General features: G+C 58.5%; 3 protein-coding genes across 7 annotated transcripts; 1 reads left to right on the forward strand and 2 right to left on the reverse strand.

Moving 5' to 3' along the window:
• Positions 1–6,936: 6,936 nt before the first annotated feature.
• On the reverse strand, positions 6,937–9,228 carry TMEM249 (transmembrane protein 249; the record flags this gene model as incomplete). Its single annotated transcript, XM_042923371.1, has 6 exons — positions 6,937–7,244; positions 7,455–7,540; positions 7,825–8,020; positions 8,134–8,228; positions 8,523–8,673; positions 8,749–9,228. Coding segments are annotated over 6 exons (1,194 nt in total), but the record flags the coding sequence as incomplete, so codon positions are not given.
• A 139-nt stretch (positions 9,229–9,367) lies between these two features.
• On the reverse strand, positions 9,368–12,439 carry FBXL6 (F-box and leucine rich repeat protein 6). Of its 2 annotated transcripts, none has more exons than XM_042923989.1 (9): positions 12,017–12,439; positions 11,576–11,734; positions 11,347–11,410; positions 10,906–11,037; positions 10,724–10,831; positions 10,524–10,637; positions 10,224–10,455; positions 9,903–10,149; positions 9,368–9,615 (listed from the first exon to the last, which is right to left on the reverse strand). In XM_042923989.1, the coding sequence occupies exons 1-9, from the start codon at positions 12,421–12,423 to the stop codon at positions 9,465–9,467; spliced, it is 1,614 nt and encodes a 537-aa protein (XP_042779923.1). In that variant the 5' UTR covers positions 12,424–12,439; the 3' UTR covers positions 9,368–9,464. The 2 variants fall into 2 exon arrangements, with proteins under 2 accessions (XP_042779923.1, XP_042779922.1); XM_042923988.1 differs by having other exon boundaries at positions 10,224–10,467.
• Positions 12,440–12,585: 146 nt separating this feature from the next.
• Positions 12,586–15,335, forward strand: SLC52A2 (solute carrier family 52 member 2). 4 transcript variants are annotated; one of them, XM_042924020.1, is made up of 5 exons: positions 12,586–12,649; positions 13,369–13,559; positions 13,670–14,552; positions 14,648–14,771; positions 14,879–15,335. In XM_042924020.1, the coding sequence occupies exons 2-5, from the start codon at positions 13,430–13,432 to the stop codon at positions 15,089–15,091; spliced, it is 1,350 nt and encodes a 449-aa protein (XP_042779954.1). In that variant the 5' UTR covers positions 12,586–12,649; positions 13,369–13,429; the 3' UTR covers positions 15,092–15,335. The 4 variants fall into 4 exon arrangements, with proteins under 4 accessions (XP_042779954.1, XP_042779950.1, XP_042779951.1 ...); XM_042924016.1 differs by having other exon boundaries at positions 12,593–12,960; XM_042924017.1 differs by having other exon boundaries at positions 12,593–12,786.
• The last annotated feature ends 3,676 nt before the right edge of the window (positions 15,336–19,011 follow it).

The raw sequence follows: 19,011 nt of genomic DNA on the forward strand, positions 1-19,011 counted from the left end.
AGTACAAAGACAAGTTAAAATCAGGGTGGGAAAGTTACCCCACATAAGCGCTAAAGAAGGCAGGGTGCTGTGTTCATACTGGACAAAGCAGACTTCCAAATAAAGAATGTTGCCAGGGATCGAGAGGGTTGTTTCAAAGAAGGCTAAACTTTTGGCAAAAGCTGTGCCGGGACCACCTCCTGGTTGGGGATGAAGGACAGCCTGACACGTGGGATGCGGATAGCTGGACATCTTGGATTCCCGGACCCCCCGATCTGGGCCTGCAGAAGTGCTTCCTCTCCTTGAAGATGTACAGGGACCATGCCCTCTTCAGACCTCAGAGACGCCCTTAGGGTCGGTCTCCACTTCCCACCCCAGAGCCTGTGGCTCGAATGAGAGCTGTAGCTTAACCCATCCCAACACATGTTGTGGGCATGGAAAGGGGGGCAAGCACTAAACCCCAAAAGAGCTGTAGAGGGTTCCAGTGTTCTTCAGAAGAAACGTCCAGGAGGGGCTGCGCTACTAGGGTGTGACGCACCTGTCCCTGCCGGCGGGCCACACGGGTCCAGGAACCACGGGGCAAGAGCATATGTGCCCCCCCCCCCCCCACACACACACACACTCCGCCCAGTGAACCACTGGGAGCTTGGGCTCTCTGTCCCCACAGCTCCGGGGTCAGTCCCACAGGATGAGCGTCTCTGCCAGGGACACAGCTAAGTCCCACTGAGCTGAAGGCCATGGCTGCTCCCGGGGCACCCAGATTGAGGAGACTGTTAGCAGAGGCTATAGAGTGTGGACCCACGTTAGCAGAAAAATCAGTGAGGCGGCTGCCTACCGCCACACGGAAGATGGAAAATGTACTTAATGAACTGGTTCTGGGCGAGATTTCCAGGAAAATGGTGAGAAGGCCTGCCACGTGTTGAATCGTGTCACCTGCAAAACAAAACAAACAAAACAATGACAAAAAGAAAACACAGCTCTGTTGAAGTCCTAGCCCCCAGTATTTCAGGATGTGACCCATCTGGAAATAAAGTCATTACAGATGTAATTGGTTAAGAGGAGGTCATAACTGGAGTAGGGGGGAGCTTTAATTCAACAGGACCGGTGTCTTTACAAGGAGACAAACCACACACACAAGACAAAAGACCATCATGAGAAGACAGAGGGAGATCAGCCGAGGGACACCAGGGACCGCCAGCACCACGAGAAGCTGGAAGAGGGGCCTGGAACAGATTCTCACTCCGCGACTCTGGCAGGAACCAGTCCTGCCTTCACCTGGATTTCAGACTTCTGGTCTCCAGGAGCATGAGAAAATATAGTGCTGTTATTTTAATCCACCCAGCAGTCGTAGGAAACCAGTGCAGTGCCAGTTGGCTTATTTTCACAATGAATGATATCACAAGTGATGAATGAGCTGGAGAGGGAACTGTTTAGTTTTCATGAAGAATTTAGAGAAAATATTTCCTACTTAGGACTTGCTGGATTGAAAAGTAAAATGTTTTTTCATTCCCAGTCTCTCCAGCTTGTAAAAGGTACTCAGAGTGAGAAATGGCCTCTGAGCAAAGATCAGATCCAGAGCACCACCACAGAAATGCGTTCTCAATGTATAGATTAAGTCCAAAGTGAAGCCCTAAGACCCCTGAGAGACGTAAAGCAGTATCTTGTAGACCCCGTCAGCTCGAGAAAAGGGCTTCTAAGGATCTCAAGGACACTGTCAACAGCACTCTGGGCTTCCGACTGGCTCAGTCAGAAGGGGTGTGACTCTTGATCTCTGGGCCATGATTGGAGCCCCATGTTGTGTGTAGAGATGACTTAAACAAACAAACAAACAAACAAACCCCAGCAACGCTCTGATTTGCAATCCAAGTAAAATGAGGTCTGCCTAGAAAAGACGTCTTGATGTACATCTTGTTCAATGTACTGGGGTATGATTTGATATATAGAAAACCTACATGGGGTTTTTAAAGGAATCATACTGTCTTGGACTAAAAGAGATAGAGATTGTTCAAAATGAAAAAGCACCTTTAGGGTTCAAAATTTCTGTGTGCAGATAGTAAGTCAGAACACGGGCCATTTCCTATGGAAAAGAAAGGATGACTCAGGAGACAGCCAAGAAGTGAGAGAGCAGAGTCAGGGGCCTCTGAGACCAACCAACCAGGAAGTTACTAGCGGAAAGCATAGATGGGTCCTGGTCAGGGAAGGCTTCCTCCTGGAGCAGATGTCTAGCAACGGGGGCTCAATTGCATTGCAGAATTTCTACTGACCATAATTGCTACATACTTCCCACCCCTCCCATTTTTTAAATAAACTTTGTGCTTCAGGGGCGCCTGGGGGGCTCAGTCAGTTAAGTGTCCAACTTCGGCTCAGGTCGTGATCTCGCGGTTCGTGGGTTCGAGCCCCGCATCGGGCTCTGTGCTGGCAGCTCGGAGCCTGGAGCTGCTTCGGATTCTGTGTCTCCCTCTCTCTCTCTGCCCCTCCATCACTCGTGCTCTCTCTCTCTCTCAAAAGTGAATAAACATTAAAAATTTTAAATATGTTGGGATGAGCACTGGGTGTTGTATGGAAACCAATTTGACAATAAATTATGTTTAATATAAAGAAATAAAAGTGTTTTGTCTTGAAAAAAATTTTTAAATAAACTTTCTACCTCAGAATAAATTTACATTTACAGAAAAGTTGCAAAGATAATACAGATACTTCCTGTACACTCTCCCCTCATCTTCCCCTAATGTTAATATCTTACGTTTCTGTGGTACGTTTGTCACAAACCAAGAAGCCAACACTGGTATGTTACTATTGATGGAGCTCCAGGCTTTATTTGGAGTTTGTTGTGTTTTGTTTAAATTTTTTTAACATTTATTCATTTTTGAGAGACAGCGAGCAGGGGAGGGGCAGAGAGAGAGGGAGACATAGAATCGGAAGCAGGCTCCGGGTTCCGAGCTGTCAACACAGAGCCCGATGCGGGGCTTGAACCCACTAACTGCGAGATCAAGACCCAAACTGAAGTTGGCCGCTCAACTGCCTGAGCCACCCAGGCGCCCCTCCCCCTTTTTTATATGCTAACATTTTATTGGTTGCAGCAACCGATTCAAGGCACCACATTGCATTTAGTCTCCTTAGTCTCCTGTGGTCTGAGGATTTCTTGGTCTTTCCTTCCTTTTCATGACCTCGATTGACAGTACGGTCACTTCTGTAGAATGTCCTTCAACTGAGGTTTGTGTGATGTTCTCCTGTAGTTAGCCTGGGTTTGGGGAGGAGATCACAGAGGTGATGTGGTCTTCTCCTTGTGTCGCAACAGAGAGTACATGATGTCAACATGACTTATCACTGATGATGTTAACCTTAATCGCTTGCCTAAGGCAGTGTCTGCCAGGTTTTTCTACTTTAAAGTTATTGTTTTTCCTCTTCCATACTCTGTTCTTTGGGTGCAAGTGACTAAACCCAGCCCACACCCAAGGCTTCCCCCATATTTTCATAGAAGTGTCTATTGAAGATAGTCTGCCGGTCTAATTGATGTACATGGGGTGGGGGGAGGGGAGAGAACCTTGTTTTGTTTTGTTTTGTTTTTATTTTTAGTTCACAGGTCTCTGCACTGAGCATCCACACAGCTGGGTTGAACCCACGGAAGGACACCTGGGAACCCTCATTTGCACCTGGACCTGACTTAGATGCAAGATCCCGGACTTGAGGACTGAACTGGGTGCCAAGGTGACATACTGGGGGGCCTTGGAGGGTGGTCTGTCACGGACTGCCTACAATCATGACCCCCATAAAGCTGGTTTTCATGTACTTGGTAGACCGCTTCCATACTGACTCTCTGGGCTTGGCCATTGGGATATTAGCATGAGTGATGCATGCAGAGGTATAATGGGATTGTGGGGCACTGGGGCTAGTCCTCTTGCAACTCTCTCTCTTGGAAACCAGGAGCAAAACAGTCTGCTGAATGATCAGGCACCACTTGGAAAGAGGCCCTGGTCACCCTAGACATCTGGCCCCAGCCGAGCTGCAGCTGATGCAGCCACGAGCACCCCAGCTACACGCGGGGTAACCAGCCGGCTGGGCCCACCCAATCCGCAAAACAATGAGGAAGTATTTGCTGCCTTAAGCCCTTAAGTTTAGGGTGGTTGGCTATGTGGCAATAGAGAACTGAGGCCCTTGTTCTTTGCCCCTCGACTCCTGTCTTCACTTTCTGCCTGCCCAGCTCAGGTCCTGTGGTCCAAAATGACAACCACTCCCTCGACCCCACACTCCTACAATACTGTCCTTAGTAATCTCCAACCCTTGTTAGACCGAGCTATCTGCCTATTCCACCCCTGCATCCAAGCAGCAAAACTTTGCTGGAGAAAAGCACAAAACCATACTCATCCTTTACTTACTTTAGTTTTCATGTTTATTTATTTGAGAGAGAGAGGGAGGGAGAAAGGGAGGGAGGGTGCAAACAGGGGAGGGGCAGAGAGAGACGGAGACACAGAATCCGAAGCAGGCTCCAGGGTCCGAGCTGTCAGCACAGAGCCCAACGCGGGGCTTGAACCCACAAACTGCGAGATCGTGACCTGAGCTGAAGTCAGGCACTTAACCAACCGAGCCCCCCAGGTGCCCCAAGTTTTTCTCTTTTGCATAGAGTTCTACATAAGCCATCCAGAGTTGGCAGGACAGTTGCACAGTCTTCAAGTTCCCCAATTCTATCTTGTTGCATCGCTATCCTCAACACATGCGTTCTACCTCATGGTCTAAGTTGGTTGCTTGAGCTCCAGTCATTGTGGGTGCATTCCAGGCCATAAGAAAAAAGGAAATGGCAAAGATACCAAACCCCTCCCTTTAAGGACACAGTTGGAAATTATACATACTGATTCTTATATTGCATCGGCCAGGAATTAGTCTCAAGACCACATATATCTATCTGCAATGGAGAGTAGGAAATGCAGTCTTTATTCTGTGGGACCGTATGCCTAGTGCAGGATGGGCAAGGAGAGCCTGCTTACAATTGCCATGTCTTCCCAATCCTCTCATCTTCTGCCCAGCCAAGAAATTTGTTCCTGCATGATACCTTTACACTTCCTGTCCCCTTCCCCAGAGCTCCACATGACCCCCGCCTCCTTGTATCAGCTCAAGTGCTGCATCCTTGGAAAGGTCTTCCCTGACACCACCCCCCCGCCCCCGGCTAGAGGACACCACCCCACCTCCAGCCACTTCAGCAGAATAGAAGTTAGCTCCTCGATATATGTGCCTCTTATGATCGTCAGCTCCAGGAGGGAGGGAACTTTGCCTTCCTAGATGAAACTGAGTCCGCAACCTGAAGGCTGAGAGATCTGAGCAGCCTCCCAGAGCCCAAGGGACTGGCATGCCCTTCTAACCCATCCAAAACGGACAGGCAGCCTGGGCACCCCAGGTCTGGCTCAGTCACATGGCACTCACCCAGTCAGCCTAGCCCCATGGCCTACACTTGTCACCTTCCCGCATAACATTGTCCCCCAACCTGTCCCAACCCCATCACTGCTGAGCTCTGTCCACCCTCTCCAGTCTGTCCCCCTGGTAAAAGCAGGGCACTCTGTCTGTCTGTAGGCAGACAACTTAGACCCTCTTCAGAGGGGCAAGAGGACCCTGCATTTGTGCCATGAATAACAATTGCTCCCTGGGGCTGCCTAAAGCAATTCCAGCAGTCCCTGGACCCTGCTGGGGACAGGCAGGGATGCTGGTGCCCCACTGGGTTTGGCCAGCTTGAGGATCAGGAGTTGGTCAGTGAGTGGCTCTGAGCCATGGTTCCAGGGAGGGCCAGCTTCATAGCATGTGTGACCTGGGCAGTCACACAGGGCCCCAATCCCAGCCCATACTGGGTTTTGTTGTTGTTGTTTTGTTTGTTTTAATTAAGCAAACTCTACCCCCAGTGTGGGCTTGAACTCACAACCCAGAGAACCTGAGTCACATGCTCTACTGACTAGCCAGCCAGGCTCCCCCATCCTGGGTTTGATACTCTAGCGTCTCCTTCTGGAAATTCTTAATAATTATTTTTAAAGCTTATTTATTTATTTTGAGAGAGAGAGAGAACGAGAAAAGAGGCAGACAGAGGGAGAGAGAGAATCCCAAGCAGGCTCAGCGCTGCCAGCACAGAGCCCAACGCAGGGCTCAATCCCATGAACTGTGAGATCATGATCTGAGCTGAAAATCAAGAGTCGGATGCTTAACCAACTGAGTCACCAGGCGCCCCAGTAACTTTTTAACAAGGGGCTCCGCATTTTCAGTTTACATGGGGCCTGAAGGTGCTGGTCCCAGTGACACTCACTGACACGATGCCCAAAGACTCGGGTCACCAGCATGGCGCTGAGGGGACATGCTGACCAGGAGGGCCACGCGGACAGCGCCAGCTGCCACTTCTGCTGGGTCCCCGATGGCCTACTGCCCTCTCTGCGCCCGCAGCAGCTCCCAGTGCCCAGGACGTGGGAACACCCACTGGATTAGGGCATATGGGACTGGTATTCCAGCAGGTGTGGGGGGCAAGCTCCAGGGACACACGGGCCTGCCCCGCACGGCAGGCTTGAGCTCTGGTCTAGGGCTCCACAGCTTACTCCCCAGGAGCACTGAAGCAGCAACTCTGGGGGCTGTCTGCCAAGCTGTACCCTGGGCACAAGGCTGGACCTGTAGCTGTGCTCCATCCCACTGCTGACGGGACCAGGCACCGAGTCAGGCTGACCAGTCAAATTCTGACCCCTGCACGCTGCTCACTGTTCTGCACTCCCGAGCCCGGACAGGACCAGGTGAGTGTTGCTGCTCAAGGGAGGCCGTGTGTCCCACACCTGTCCAGTGAGGACTCCAAATTCCTGGCGGTGTGGCTGTTCATTACTCACCCTGCTCCTCCGGTTACCCTCAACCAGCTCAAAACTCCAAGGTTTGCTCCCTGAGGCCCCGGAGATGTGCCTCCCCGCCCCCCCCCCCCTCCATCCCCGAGAGGAAACACTTGCCTGGAAGCAAGAGGTGGCTTTATTGAGGGGAAGACTAAGGTCCAGTGAAGGTGGGAAATCACAGGGAAAGGGAGACTGTACGCCTGAGGGGCCGGGGCAGTGCTGGGGCACCTGCCTTCAGAATCACACGTCCAGGTCAGACTGCAAGGTCTGTTGGCCATAAGTGCCGGTCTTGCGCTGCACGATGCCGGGGCTGAAGGCGGCCCCCAGCGGCCAGTGACGGACCACGTGCCTGTACGACTTGGCCAGGCAGTCAAAGTAATTGATGTTGAGTTTCCGGGCAATGTGACGGCCCAAGTATTCCATTTGCTGTGGGAATGGGTGGCGGTGAGCTGTCACCTGGACTGAGAGGACCTGTCACCTCTCCACCAGCTGCCAGGACTAAAGTCTGGGCCAAGGACCACGTGGTATTCACACTCTGCCTGGGAGATGGCCCCATCTGAAGACCCTAAGCAGTGGCAGGCCTCCTATGGAACCGAGGAGGGAAGGGGCCCCAGGGTGGACTGGGGCAAGACCCACCTCATAGCGCTCTGACAGCTGCACCAGCACCAGCGGCTCCAGCTTGTGGCCGCATAGAACCAACTGGAAGAAGCACCTTCCATAAGCTGGAGAGGGGCAAGCGGCTCAGCCAGAGGCTCTAGGGGATAGCAGCTCCGGTGGGGAGAGAGCTGGGTGGGGGGTGGGGGGTGGGGGGTGGGGATGAGGGAGGGGAGAAGGGGCGCGCGCGCGTGTGTGTGTGTGTGTGTGTGTGTGTGTGTCTTTGAGGACCGTGGCGGGGGCGGGGGGGGGGGGGCAGTGGGCCGTCTAGCCAGCCCCGCCACACTCCCGGAGCTGTTTCTCTTGCACACCCTTCCCCCTGCCCACCGTCCGTGGCCGCGCCGGGCTTCACCGTCGGAGCTGAGCGCCAGGCGCACGTAGACTAGGTGCATGGGGCCCTGGCACACGGTGCGGCCCTGGACGGAGAAGTGGTACGTGCCACGCGTGTGGTTCAGCACCAGGCGGCGCCGCGGCAAAGACGAAATCATGAGCCACAGGCCGACGACCACGCCGCATGCGGGGAAGCCCCAAGTCTCCTGCTTCTGCACCTGCGGCAGCCACAGGGACCTGAGCAGCCCGGGGTTCCGGGGGCGGGGCACCGAGAGGTGAGTCCAGCCCCCCCGGGAGGAAGGCGGTGGGGGGCGGGCCCAGGAGTTCAGACCTGGCTCACGAGGCCGAAGCTGACGAGGAGGAGGCAGACGACGAAGAGCAGTGTCCCCTTCCACAGCGTGTCCAGGTAGTACTCAAGCACGAAGACTGGGGGCGGCGCGGTGGCGGTGCGTGAGGACAGCCGGTCCCCGCTGGCAGCCGGTGGGGGTGGCGCCGGAGCTCCGCCCGGAGCAGCCGGCCCCGCGCAAACTGTATCGCCGCCAGCCCAGGGCTCGGCCCCGCCCCCGCCCCTTCCGACTCCAGGCCCCGCCCCCATGCAGATCCCGCGTCCAGGCCCGTCCCCTCCGCCGCCAACCCCGCCCGGGATTTTACGCCACCAGGTTCAGACGTTAGGCCCCCGGCTCCCGCACCCGCCCTGCTCGGTTCCGGGTCCGCGCGCACCATTGGGCTGCTGTTGGATGAACGGGTAGAAGCTGTTGTTCTTAAGGCGCTTGGCCAGGTGGCGCTCGGTGCAGAACAGTCCTAGGGCCCAGAGCTGGAAGCGCTTGCCGCCGGAGGTGGTGGGCAGGCCGCCAACCCGGCCCTTGGGGGTCTGGGGTAGGCACAGAGGGTCAGCTGGGCTGCTAGGAGGTTGGCACCGCCCAGAGGCTCACAGTCGCACTTCTACCTGGGAGAAGAAAGGCTCCAGGGCTGCGGTCCAGGAAGGAGCGGCTTTCAGACAAAGAGCAGAGGAGAGAGACACCAGGTGGTGGTGTAGGCTGGTGTAGGCTGGGCGAAGCCGGGGTTCTAGAAGTTCTGCACGGCGCGTTCTAGAAGGGGCTGTTCTGTTGACTGTCCCTTCTGCCGGGAGTCCTCGAGCCCGACCCTGAAGTGAGCGTGCTCTTCCCCGCCAGTCCCCACACCACCAGCGGCCCCCTGAGCAGCCCGGTTCACAATCCTCACCTGAAGGCAAGGTGGCTGGATGTCCCAGGCCTAAGCTGCAGGGATATCTGCAGGCAGGCGCCCCACACTGAACCCCATGGCTGAGTAGGGCCTCCCCCTTTCCACTGCCACTTCTGCCCAGGCAGAGCTTCAAGCACAACCACGGGCACAAACATATCTCAGTGTCCCTGAGAACAGGATACACACACCCAGTCCAAGACTCAAGCCCAGCAGTGAGTCAGCAAGGCACGAGCACACGCAGCCTCAGGAGCCCTGGCAGACCACCCCTCCCCCCCCCCAGCCCTGAATGGTTCCTCAGGCACAGTACCTGTCCTCTCAACCACACCCCAAGGACCACACAGAGCTCCTAAAAATGTTTATTGTAACAAAACGTTCAAACATGGCAACTGGAAAAGGGTGGAGGGCCCGCAGGCTGCCTGAGGGTCTGAGGTCTGGAACTGCCTAGCTGGAAGGAGGGGGGCTGGTGAGCAGCTGCTCCCGGCACCACTGGACTTCCTCCTGGCCTCGGTAGGCCCGCTTCAGGCCCCGGGGAAGGCAGCGGCAGGACTCCAGGTTGAGGTACAGCAGGCCTGGGCAGCTGCTGATCACAGAGCTGTGGGGCAGGGCAGGCCACGGGGAGTTGAGCCACTGGCTCCAAAAGACCCAGGCCCTGGCAGGGCTCGGCCCGGTAAGGAGCCCTCTCTGCCCATGCCACGACTGGCTTTGCCACCCCCAGCCACTGAGGCCCAAGCCCAGTACCCCCTTGGCGTCCCTAAGGTCAATCCTGAGCAGGGGCTTGGTCCGTATGTGCTCCCCTTTTGGATCCCTGAAGCTTGCAAACCAGGCTTGTCAGGGAGGCAAGCTGCACTGATTGCAAGGAGCGAGGGAGGGGAGGCTGACCTGACTGTGCTCGGCGTGACCCGCGTGCCCCTGAGGTTGAGCGAGCACAAGGCTGGGTGTGAGGCCCCAGGCGTGACTGAGAAGGCGGCCAAGGCCTGCTCCAGGTCCTTCTCGCTGAAGCCCTGGCCACTCAGGTCCAGTTCCCGCAGAGCGTGGCACCATTTCTGGGTCAACAGATGGCTGCCCTCTTTGGCTAGAGTCAGCCGGTCTGACGTGCCATAAAGACCCAGGTGAAGCTGCTCCAGGTCTGGAGGTGAAGAGCAGCCGTGAGCTGTGGGGTGGGCAAGGGTACCCACACCCCTCCTGCCAGAGAAAGCTGACCTTGACATGGCAGATCACGCAGGCCACCAGGTGTGATGCGGGCACAGCCGCGAAGATCCAGCAGGCGCAGGTTAGGGGAATCGCGGAGCAGGCGGCCCAGGGCTTCGTTGCTTACAAAGTTGCAGCTGGAGCCGGCGAGGCAGAGCTCCTCAAGACTGGGGAAGCCTGGGCCAGGAGTCACCACTCGCCCGGAAGGCTTGGGCAGCCACATCAAGTTCAGTAGCCGCAGCACCTGGAGCAAGGCCTAGGCTGCAGGTGGGGAGGGAGAGTGGCAGGTGGGAGAAGAGGGGTGTCAGGTACCTGCAGCTGGGGGCAGCCTTTCTGCAGGGCCTCGACAGGCAGCTGGAGAGGAGTGCTGTTGCGGTTGATGCCAGTGCTCACCTCCAGGACCCGGAGCTGGGGGCAGCAGCCGCCCTACAGAGGTGGAAGAGAACACAGGGTCAGTGGCCTGGCTGACCTGGCTCAGCGTCCGGTTCTGCTCCTACCTGTCACCAACCTACCAGCAGCGCACCCAAGATGGCTGTCGTCTGGGAGCTGTAAGTCAGCCACAGCTTGCACATTCGGGGCCCTGCCTCCTCCAAGAAGCTCACCACGGCTGTAGACTCCACCTGGGAACCCAGCACATGGGGACCTGTCACCTCGGCCCAGGCTTCTTCAGGGCCCCTGGGGACATAGGGCTTACCATGGAGTGCTGTATATCCAGGCTGTGGAGCTGGGGGCAGGCTTTGGCTAGCATGACCAACGTATCAGGGGTCACACCGTGGCAATCAGAAAGCTTGAGGAAGGTGAGCCGAGGACAGGACTCGCTAACCAGCTGGGGAAGACAGAGCACCGGCAGAGATTGGGGGGGAAGGCACGCTGTGGTCCACAAAGGAAAGAAACCAGTGGCTGACACCAAACCCTCTTTGGTGACTCAACTATGATCTCCTTCCTGCCCATGCCAGGCCAACGTGGGTGCTCCCACTTCTAACACCTCTCTACTGAAACAAACAACAGGAAACGAGAACCGGGCAGGCCTCCCCATGGGGCAACATTGGGCTCCGTGTGCCTGACCCACTCCCTGGAAGTACTGGGCAACCCCAAAGTGTCATGACTGGTGCGTAGGGCAGTCCAGAGCTCTCACCTTCAACACAGGGTGTACCTGGGACTTCCAGTGGATGAGGGTCAGCCTCTGGAGCTGTGAAAACCTGGGCCGACAGCAGAGGCAGAGCTGCGTAGTATTCCCACGGTGCCCCTCTGTTGGCGTCCTCCCCACCCATCACTTTGGTATATGGAAACACGAAGGAGCTTGGGGCTTTGTACAAACCACAGAGATGAAACGAGGGCATAAAAGAAAAGAGGGAACGTCTCACCGATTGGGCATAAGCCACTCCAGAGAAGCGAGAAGCTTCTTCTCCGCCTTGGCTCCGCTCTTGGCGAGGCGGCCAGCCAACGGGGGCGACAGGGTCACGGTGTGCCAGAGCGCAGGCTGGGAGGCAGCTTCGTGCCAGCGGCGGCACACGCGTGCAGCCCTGGGAGAAAATCTCTGCTGAGGGGCTGGGCCTTTTGTAGCCGCCGCTGTGGGGTTTTCTAAGAGGAGTAACCTGTCCCATTTTATTCTCACAACGCTGCAGACACCTCGGCACAAAGACAGGCCCTCGGGGCTCAAACTGGACCCCGTGAGAGACTGTGCTCTCTCGTCTGCGTGTGTGAACGCTCAGATTGCTTCGCCCTCGGCCCCCGCCTCAGCCACCCGCTCGGTGGGCAAGAGGTCAGCCTGAGCCATGCTGCTGCGCTCGATGGGCCTGGGGTACCTGCCGAGGAAGGGCATGGGCCCATCGGACGCCACCAGCAGCCCGAAAATCTGCAGCAAGATTTCCAGGGGGATGCGGTCGCCCCAGCCTGGGTCGGGCCCCTGCTGCGGCTCCGAAACCGGAGCAGGTCTGGACCTAGCCTTGACCGCCGCGGCGCGGGACGCTGGGGGCACTGGCCGCTGAGTGCGGCGGGCTGCACGCCTCTGCACGCGAGTGCGGGCAGGCCCAGGGCCGGGCAGCACCAGGAGCATGCTGTCCGACTGCAGCAGATGGTAACCGGAGCCGCTCGGCGCCAGCCGGTCCCACCACCAGTCCTCCGCCGAGCGAGCCCGCACCCCGACCGGCCGTGCGCTCCGTACGCTGCGCGGGGGCCGCCGCCGAGCCCGCCGCGCCACGCCGGGAGCCATAGCTACCGGTCAAACTCCCGGACCGCCCCAGGGGAGCGGATGGGGCGGGGCCTGTGGCGGAACAGGCGAGGCCGCCGGGCGGAGGCGCAGCGTGCCCGCGTAAAGGCGGGGCCTGAGCCCCGGACCAATCCCCTCCGCGTCGGCTCAGCACCGACTTCCGGGGCGGGGCTTCCGGCGACAGGCCATGCCGGGGGCTGGCCCCCGCGGCTTCCTTCTCCCTCGCCCGGTGGGTTGGAGTTTTCGCTCCGTCCGGGCAGCGTTTCCCAGTCCCACCGGCTCTGGGTCGAGGCTGCGATCCTGGGCCGGAGGCAGCGCCCTCGTAGCGTGGTGAGACGACTGGCTGTCGGGTCGGGGAGCGCGCAGGTGCTGGATCAGGAGGCGCACGCACCCCTGCGCACGGGCCGGCTCCTCGCCGCCCACCTGATGCAGAGAGGGGCGGCGCCGGGCCCGCCTCTCCTCGCCGCGCGGGTCTTGACTCCTGCGGTACTGGGTCTCGCTGAAGCCTCGGTCTCCCATTTGGGCGCAGAAGCCGCGGAGGTGTGCGCGGCGCCTAATGGGTGTCTCTGTCCCGGAGTCGTGTCCGTTTTGGAGTGAGGGTGGTGGTGTTCTGGGCTACTCAGACCCGCAGATCGGGTCTTTCTTTCTCCATCTTCCTCTGGGGCCGTTGGCGCTTTGGGCAGGCTTTCTGCTTCTCTGCTCGCACACCTAGCCGTGCTATTTGGCATGTTTGGCCCGTCTCATCCTCAGCCCCCACCCCCGGGCACCTTCCCATTTTCCTGGTCTAGGCGGTCTGGTCCTCTTCAGAGTCCAGTTCTGCGTTTCTGGTCTGTGATCCCGAATACGGGTCTGCTAACTTTCAAGGTAGAAGAAGTCATCAGGTCCCAGAAGAACTGAAGCGTTGTGTTTGTTTGTTTGTTTGTTTGTTTGTTTTTTGTTTGGACCTAGGTGGGGAAAGAGGAGCAGGCTGTGACCCTGTCCTGTTCGGAAGGACCCAGCCTCGGGCTGAATGGCGGCACCTCCGCTGGGCCGTCTGGTATTGACCCACCTGCTGGTGGCCCTCTTTGGCATGGGTTCTTGGGCTGCCATCAACGGGATCTGGGTGGAGCTGCCTGTGGTGGTAAAAGACCTTCCTGAGGGTGAGTGGGAGTGTGCAGGGAAGTGGGGGGACATGTGCCAGGTGAGGTGGATTGCAGCTGCTCTTTGTCCCTGAGCATCTAGCCCCTGACGTGATCTCCCTTCCCTGCAGGTTGGAGCCTCCCGTCCTATCTCTCTGTGCTTGTAGCGCTGGGGAACCTGGGTCTGCTGGTGGTGACCCTGTGGAGACGGCTGGCTCCTGGCAAGAGCGAGCAGGCCCCCATCCAGGTGGTGCAGGCACTGAGCGTGGTGGGCACAGCCCTGCTGGCCCCACTGTGGCACCACGTGGCCCCAGTGGCAGGGCAGCTCCACTCTGTGGCCTTCCTAACACTGGCCTTGGTGCTGGCACTGGCCTGCTGTGCCTCTAACGTCACTTTCTTGCCCTTCTTGAGTCACCTCCCACCTCCCTTCTTGCGCTCTTTCTTCCTGGGTCAGGGCCTCAGTGCCCTGCTGCCCTGCGTGCTGGCCTTAGTGCAGGGTGTAGGCCACCTTGAATGTCTGCCAGCTCCCGACAGTGGCACCCTCTGGCTCCCCCACGACTTTCCGGAGCGTTTTCCCGCCAGCACCTTTTTCTGGATGCTGACCGCCCTTCTGGTCACTTCAGCTGCCGCCTTCCAGGGTCTTCTGCTGCTGTTGCCGTCGCCACCGTCTGTACCCACAGCAGGTCCAGAGTCTGACCTGCAGGTGAGAGCCCCCAGAGTGGAGGAGGAGGAGGAAGAGGAGGAGGAAGAGGCCTTGCCACTGCGGGAGTCACCGAGCCAAGCAACAGGCACCACTGCTAGCCCAGACCCTGAGGCCCACAGGCTGCTCCCTGTGCACAGAGCCTGCCTGCTGGGCCTGCTGGCCGTCACCAACGCACTGACCAATGGCGTGCTGCCTGCCGTGCAGAGTTTTTCCTGCTTGCCCTATGGGCGGCTGGCCTACCACTTGGCAGTGGTGCTGGGCAGTGCTGCCAACCCCCTCGCCTGCTTCCTGGCCATGGGCGTCCTGTGCAGGTACACGTGGATGCCCAGGCCGCTTAGGGTGGAGTTGAAGGATAGGGGCTGGGTCGTGGTGCAGCCAGCCCTGAGTTTCTGCTCCACCCCTGCAGGTCTCTGGCAGGGCTGGGAGGTCTCTCCATGCTGGGCATGCTCTTTGGGGCCTATCTGATGGCGCTGGCAATCCTGAGTCCTTGCCCACCCCTGGTGGGCACCTCCGCAGGAGTGGTCCTCGTGGTAAGTACGCTGGGACACTGAAGCAGAGAGGGTGGCAGTGGGGAGGGGGTTTGCCTTAGAGCAGCGAGCATCTCATGCTCAGCCTGCTGCCGTGTCCACCCTCCCAGGTGCTGTCTTGGGTGCTGTGTTTGGGCGTGTTCTCATACGTGAAGGTGGCCGCCAGCTCCCTGCTGCATGGTGGCGGCCGGCCGGCATTGCTGGCAGCTGGTGTGGCCATCCAGGTGGGCTCCCTGCTCGGTGCTGTCGCCATGTTCCCTCCCACCAGCATCTATCACGTGTTCCGCAGCGGGAAGGACTGTGTGGACCAGTGTGGTCCCTAAGCCTGAGCAGATGGGGACCTGACTTCAGGCTGGGATGCCACAACGCCCAAGCGCCCGTGACCCAAGGAGGCCCTCTTCACACACGGGCACACTCACGGACACCTGTACACTCCACAGCAGACACTGGCCAGGGTGGGGACCACAGAACAGGCCCAGAGCCAGGGCCCAGCTAGAGCTTCGGACTTGGCCCAGGCCTGGAGCCTGTGTGGGATTTGCACAATAAATCGTTCCGTGGGTCAGAGTAGTGAACTTGTGTAGCACCTTTCTCTGTGCAGACCTCCACGGAGCTGGGGTGACTTGGACTGTCCGTCGAGGCGGCGTCACCCCTGGCTGGCTGCTCTCCCAGATCCTGGGGTTGCGCCCTCTGAGCCCCAGACTCTTGCCCCCCTCCCTCCATTGCTCTTTGGAATTTCCGCAGAGAACGGGCTGTGGCGGTCAGAGGCAGTGTGACACCCACCCGACGTCCGTTCATCCAGGATCTGCAGCTGCGTGGCGAGGCCTCTCCCCAGCAGGGCCGCTGTTCAGCAAGCATGTCTGGGCTGTGTGCTGTGCTGAGCCAGCTGGGTGTGAGGGTCGGGCAGAACGGGCTGTCTTTTTGTGACCTAGCAATCGTAGCGTCTGTTCCCTTTGCGGGAGCATCCTGCCGGGGGCTTCTCGCCAGGTGCAGGCACAGAGGGGCTCAGTGAGTGGGGTTTAGAAGAGACTGGGGTGTGAGGCTTCAGCCAGTCTTGGGATCCTTCCGGTCAGAAGCATCGCTCCTTTTCCTGAGCCACAAGTCTTTAGTTTCTAGCTCCTTGTGTGATCAAACCTGTAGACATTCCAAACTCTTTATTCAGACAGACAGGCGGCAGCTACCTTTTTCCTGGGGTTCTGGTAAATGGCCCCTGCCCCTGAGCAGCCTACATCTGCCGCAGTGCTGGGACAATGGTCTGGGTCTGTGCTTGCCTCACGTCCACAGGGAGCAGAGCCGTAGCCCTTACCGCAGCCTGTGGCGGGCTGCGTCGTTCTCCTGCACAGAGGGCTGCAGGGAAGCCAGGCAAGAGGGCCGCAAGGGTTCAGGAGAGGAAGCTGCAATGAACAAGGGCCGGGGCTTCTGGCCCCTCCTCTTGGCTGCCTAGGCCAGCGGGAAGCAGAGACCCATGGGGGACACAGGCTCCACAGGGGAGGCAGGACGCCTGAGCTGTGATCCGGCGTGACTGGTGTGGAATTGAGATCCTATTCTCCCAGACAAGGGGTCTCATTTCTGCAGCAAGGAACCCATAGCTGCAAGGACCTCACCTGATGACTGTGGGGGCTGGGAATAGCGGCTCCTGCTCCTGCTGACCCAGCCTCTTCCCACGATTGTTCTGGTTTCCGCATGCCCCTTCTAAACTTCAGAAGCTGCCTGTCCTTGACTTGGCCTGCATGTGGGCTTTTGAAGGCTCCTTATTCTCCCCGCCTTAGCAGGACCAGCTGAGCAGGAAGGAGGGAAGGACCCCCAGGCCCTAACCACTGGAGCCTCTGGTCTGGGGTCGCATCAAGTATCGGGTGGAGTCAGGCTCCCAAGTAGCTCAGACACAGCTCAGTGCTGAGGACAGGAGGCCACCTGCCAGGCCTTAGCCTCCTGGGATGCTGAGAGCCTAGAAAAAAGGCAGGGGCAGGGGGTTTCATGTGGCTGTTTGCCTTTGGGAGTGGGGGCTGGCAGGTGGGGTGCGAGCTGCAGAAGTGCCTTTGGTGGTTGTCAGTGGAGAGATTCTGAGGGAGGAGGATGAGGGCATGGGGGGGGGGGGGTGGCGGGGGCGGGTAGCCACGCGCCTCGGCACAGCCTCTGCCCTCAGACCCATTAGCACTCTCCCCGGCCCACCTTGGGACTAAAGCTTGTGGAGCTGCCTCCCAGTTCCGTCCTGCCCTCTCTTCCATCAGGAGATGATCAGAGGTATTGGCAAGAGCCTCCCGTCTGCCCACGTGTGCCTTTGTTCTAGCTGTACCAGGCCAGAGGGCGGCAAAGGAGGAAGGCTGTGTGGGACATGCACGGTCTCCTGGAGAGGGGGGGCAGGTGGCCCTGAGCCTGAGGCCAGGGCTGGAGGTAGACAATTTGAGGAAGCCACTGCCCTTAGAAGCCTCAAGGGCCTTCCTGTTAGCGTCTCGTGGGAAGTAACTAGGGGAGGGAGATGCCGAAGAGCCAAGTTCTCGAGAGCTGCCACGGCACACTCTCCCTACTTGAAGCTGGTCGCCAGGGTGCCCACGCCTCCAGCTGGACAGCAGGTAGCCAGCCACTCAGGCCCACAGCCCTGCCCAAAGGCTTTCTCAAACTCAGGGCTGGGGGAATTTGAAGGAGACCCAGAGGGGAGGCAGTGGCTGAGGCAGGACCTTTGGTGCCTGGCTGTCCCCAGAGGGCACTCCTGGGCAGGAACGAGGCCTGAGCCTCAGGGCCACTGTTGCCTGTGCCACCACCGGCAGCAGGCTCCTTGGTTCCTCAGAACCTGCCCCGGATAGGCCTCGCCTGGCTTTGGTGGGATGAGGAAAGGTAGAGCCTTCACTGTCCTCAGTCCTGCGGGGTCCCTAGGGAGGTGTGGGCTCCCATGCGGTTGGAGGCGTGGCGACTCCTGGAAAATACGATGCTTGCGTTCTCATTCTCCTCTGCTCAGGGCGCCCACTGCCTGACTGCGGACACAGGATGATAGTCTTCTGAGGGGCTTCCTCTCCTCCATGGGATTCAAAAGGACCTCCTAGCTCTTGTGGCACCAGAAACTGGGAATGTGGGAGCATCTGAGTCTCCAGAATCAGCTGTTCTGGTCACGTCCACCCTGTCTCAGGGAAGCTAACTGCCTGAGGCCGCAGGCCACTTGGGTGTCCCCTGCTCCAAGCACTGGCCTTGCTCTCTCCCCTGCACCTTCCAGGGGGTTCTGATGGGGCGTTAATCACAGGACCACCTGCCTCCACCCTGTGGTTGGGTGGGTGGCCCAGGTGATCCAGTCCGGGTGCACGCCTCCTGCCCGTTGTCACCGTACTGAGGGACGTTGCCTCTGTGGAGCAAATCAGGGTCTACCGTGACATCTCCCCTAGTGTGTCCGTCATGCCAAGAACTATGAAAAGCTACCCAGGCTATTCAGGGAGCACGCCTGGGAATGAAGGCAGCCCAGAGGCAAGCAGGGGGAGAGGTGGAGAGAGGCAGAACCCAGACATGCCGGGATCGCCTGGATCCAGTCACACCTGAGGCCAGACCCTTGGACTTCCAAGTTACGTGGGCCCACAACTTCTTGCTTGTTTCAGCAAAGGAGAGTGGGTTGCTGTCTGCCACAGCTGAGGGCGTAGTGGAAGTCTCCCTCATCCCTTCCCTGAGACACTCAGGGAGCTCAGACCTTTGGACACCCGGCAGCGGTCCATCCTTCCTCGCCTGGGGGAGAGTTCGTCGTTCTGGCCACTCTCCCTGTCCCACTGCCCGTGACCCTCCCTCTAGCAGGCCATCCCAGCCCCTTAGCAGAGTGCTTCCCTGACCTGCTCCTGACAGCAAGGGAGAGCTCCCCAGGCATCTGAGCCTCTCAGAAGAACACCCAGAGCCCAGCCAGGCAGGTGGCAGGCAGGGACTTCCTCAGCTCGACTACCCAGATAAGTTCCCCGGGCCCGCTCCCAGGGGAAGTGTTTTTTCTGTTCGCGGAAAGTATGAGCATTTTGACTCGGTGAAAAGCTACGAACAACTTGAAATTTATACCCCTTTGCAAGGGCGGTGAGAAAACTAAGCTAGTTCCGAAAGCAGATTGGAAGAGATTTCCTGCCCGGCGCCTCCTGGCACCCCCTGAGCCTTCCCGAATGTTCTCTTTGAAAAGTCATTCTGTGGATGGCACCCGCTGAGAGTGTGGTGTGGCTGCAAAGGGCTGAGTGCACGCAAGTCTCTGGGGAGGCAGGCCTCCAGCCAGCCTCCGGAAGGCATGAGAACACAG

The sequence above is a fragment of the Panthera leo genome, chromosome F2 (genome assembly GCF_018350215.1).
Source record: "Panthera leo isolate Ple1 chromosome F2, P.leo_Ple1_pat1.1, whole genome shotgun sequence".
Taxonomy (NCBI): Eukaryota; Metazoa; Chordata; class Mammalia; order Carnivora; family Felidae; genus Panthera; species Panthera leo.